Genomic DNA, 2,437 nt, shown 5'->3' on the forward strand with positions numbered 1-2,437 from the left:
GAGAGAGAGAGAGAGAGAGAGAGAGAGAGAGAGAGAGAGAGAGAGAGAGAGAGAGAGGTTTCGATACCTTATGTTGCTTAATACCTTATGTACCTTGGCGCGCTTATGTCGGTTCACAAATACAAATTGCCTTTAACTGTTCTTTTAGGTGCATGCCTGTCTGAGACGCACACTGTATCACAAGTTCCCGTCCATGAGACCCGTTCCAAAGGGCAGACCATCCGTTTCCGGCACACAGGTCACGAACGATTACTCGATGACGCAACCACCAAATAATAATGAAGAAGCGCCGAAAAATCCGCCAGCCGCACAGACAAAGTTTTGACAACGAGCCCCACTGTTGTCGAATCGAGAGGGCGCTGGGGTAGCAAGGTTAGATGAGGCTGTGTAACGAACGCGGCGTGTTATTACTATTTCCGAATATAGATGGCGCCACGGCATCGATACGAACTCATCCGACGTTTGAGTAGACGGTTGGTGGTGATTTGACGACAGTATTTGTTTCTTGTTAATGTTCTAACTGTTTCCGATATAATGGATGAATAATGTTTTTGCACGTGTTTAATAAGATGTTACGTAGCATTAGACCAGTAAAAAGTGCATAATATATATTCATGGGGCATTTGTAAAAACATTCCTGTTTCTTACATGAGTTTTTTTCACATTATGTAACATACATTGCATGTATCTATATCGATTTATGCCTCGGTCGTATCTTCTTCGGCCGTTGATTTATCGATTTACGCTTCTTTACTACTTAATCCATTGTATACCCACTCCTCTCCTTCCCTTATCTTCCCTTCCCTTCCCCTCCTATCTTACTCTTATCCGCTCCCTCCCTCCACCTTTCCTCTCCTTCTCCTCCCTCACCCTTCCCTCTCCTTCGCCTCCTTTCCTTTCCCATCTCACAGGGGACCTTCACCTCCCCGTCCCTTCCTCTTTTCTCCCTCGCATCCCCTCTCCTTCCCCTCTTCTCCCTTCACCCTCCCCTCCCCCTCCACCTCTCTGCGCTCCCTATCTCTCGCATAATTACGTCGGCCAGATGAAAGATGAAAGCAGTAATCTCACTGTGGGCCGTTAATCGCGCACATGCGCAGTCGTCACGCGCACGCAGCCGCGCATGTGCGCACGCAGCCGCGCGTCGTGGACGTGTCCCGCGTGCCGCAAACCCTCGTGCGTGCGAGCGCGCGCGCACACACACACACACGCACACACACACACACACGCACACGCACACACACACACACACACACCACGCGCGCACAACACATCACACACCACACACACACATCACACCACCACCGAACACATGCACACACACACAGCACACATACGAACACACACACGCGCACACACCACACACACGCACGCACCTACACACCACACACACACCACACGAACACACGCATCAGCACACACACACAACATACACCACACACACGCGCCACACATCACCCACACAACACACACACACAACTACACACACTGCCACCACACAACACACATCGCATCACACACACACCATACACAACATCACACACACAATCATCACACACACGCTGCGCGCACGCACTCACGCTACGCAGCGCAGCACACATCACTACACTACACACCACACACACACACACGACACACAACGACCGCATTAGTCCCCCCCCCCCCCCCTCGGGAGACCTGACAACAACGACAGACCGCTGCTGACGGAGAAAATCCCATCTCGTCAACTCGCCGGCCCGTCTGTTCTCGCCTTTCGGCCCTTCCCCTATCCTCCTCCTCCTCCTCCTCCTCCCTCCCCTTCACTGTCTCTAACCGTCTCGCGGTGCGGTGGTGAGAGTATAAAAGAGCTGGCCAGTTCGTCGGCCCGTAAAATCCGTACGAATTGGTTCTGGAAGGTCATGAATTACGCCGAAGTTAACATATACCCCGCCGCCGCCTGCCGCCGTCTGCCATCTTGCTTGCCGCCGCCGCCCGCTCCGCCCGCCGCCTCTGTTCGCGGTCGAGCCGCATTTTTCTGACATTTTCCTGTTTCGGGCAACGACTCGCCGCCCGCACGTAAGCCGAAATGCAACCGTCGGCATCTGCGCACACCTTCTCCCCCTCTCCCCCTCTCCCCCTCTCCTTCTCTCCCCTTCTCCTCCCGCTCATCCTCGCCCCTCTGCACTTTCTCCTCCTCTGGCCCTCTGCCCTTTTCCGCCCTTTCCCTTCCTCCTAGTTTTCCCCACTCTCCGCTCCCTGTTCCCTTTCTTTACTTTCTACCTCGTCTCATGTACCCGCTCCTCCTGAAAAAAATAACATTTAATAATTGTAAATCTTGCCTTGTCTTTTCTCTGTATCCGACACTTCTCTATCCGCAGCTGCTTTCTTCCCCCTCTTCCCACTTTTTCCTCGCTTTGTTCTCATGATCATTCTTGGCACCGTTCCTCTCTCCTCCTCTCCT

At 52.8% G+C, this 2,437-nt stretch overlaps 1 protein-coding gene across 1 annotated transcript in view; it reads left to right on the forward strand.

The window, feature by feature from the left end:
* LOC106814974 (calcitonin gene-related peptide type 1 receptor-like) overlaps positions 1-325 on the forward strand; it is an 18,238-nt gene extending 17,913 nt beyond the window's left edge. The window contains exon 9 of the mRNA XM_014819373.1: positions 149-325. Within this exon, the coding sequence (XP_014674859.1) occupies positions 149-325 (177 nt within the window). The remainder of the gene's footprint in view (positions 1-148) is intronic.
* The last annotated feature ends 2,112 nt before the right edge of the window (positions 326-2,437 follow it).

The sequence above is a fragment of the Priapulus caudatus genome, unplaced genomic scaffold, assembly GCF_000485595.1.
Source record: "Priapulus caudatus unplaced genomic scaffold, Priapulus_caudatus-5.0.1 Scaffold1016, whole genome shotgun sequence".
NCBI lineage: Eukaryota > Metazoa > Priapulida > Priapulimorpha > Priapulimorphida > Priapulidae > Priapulus > Priapulus caudatus.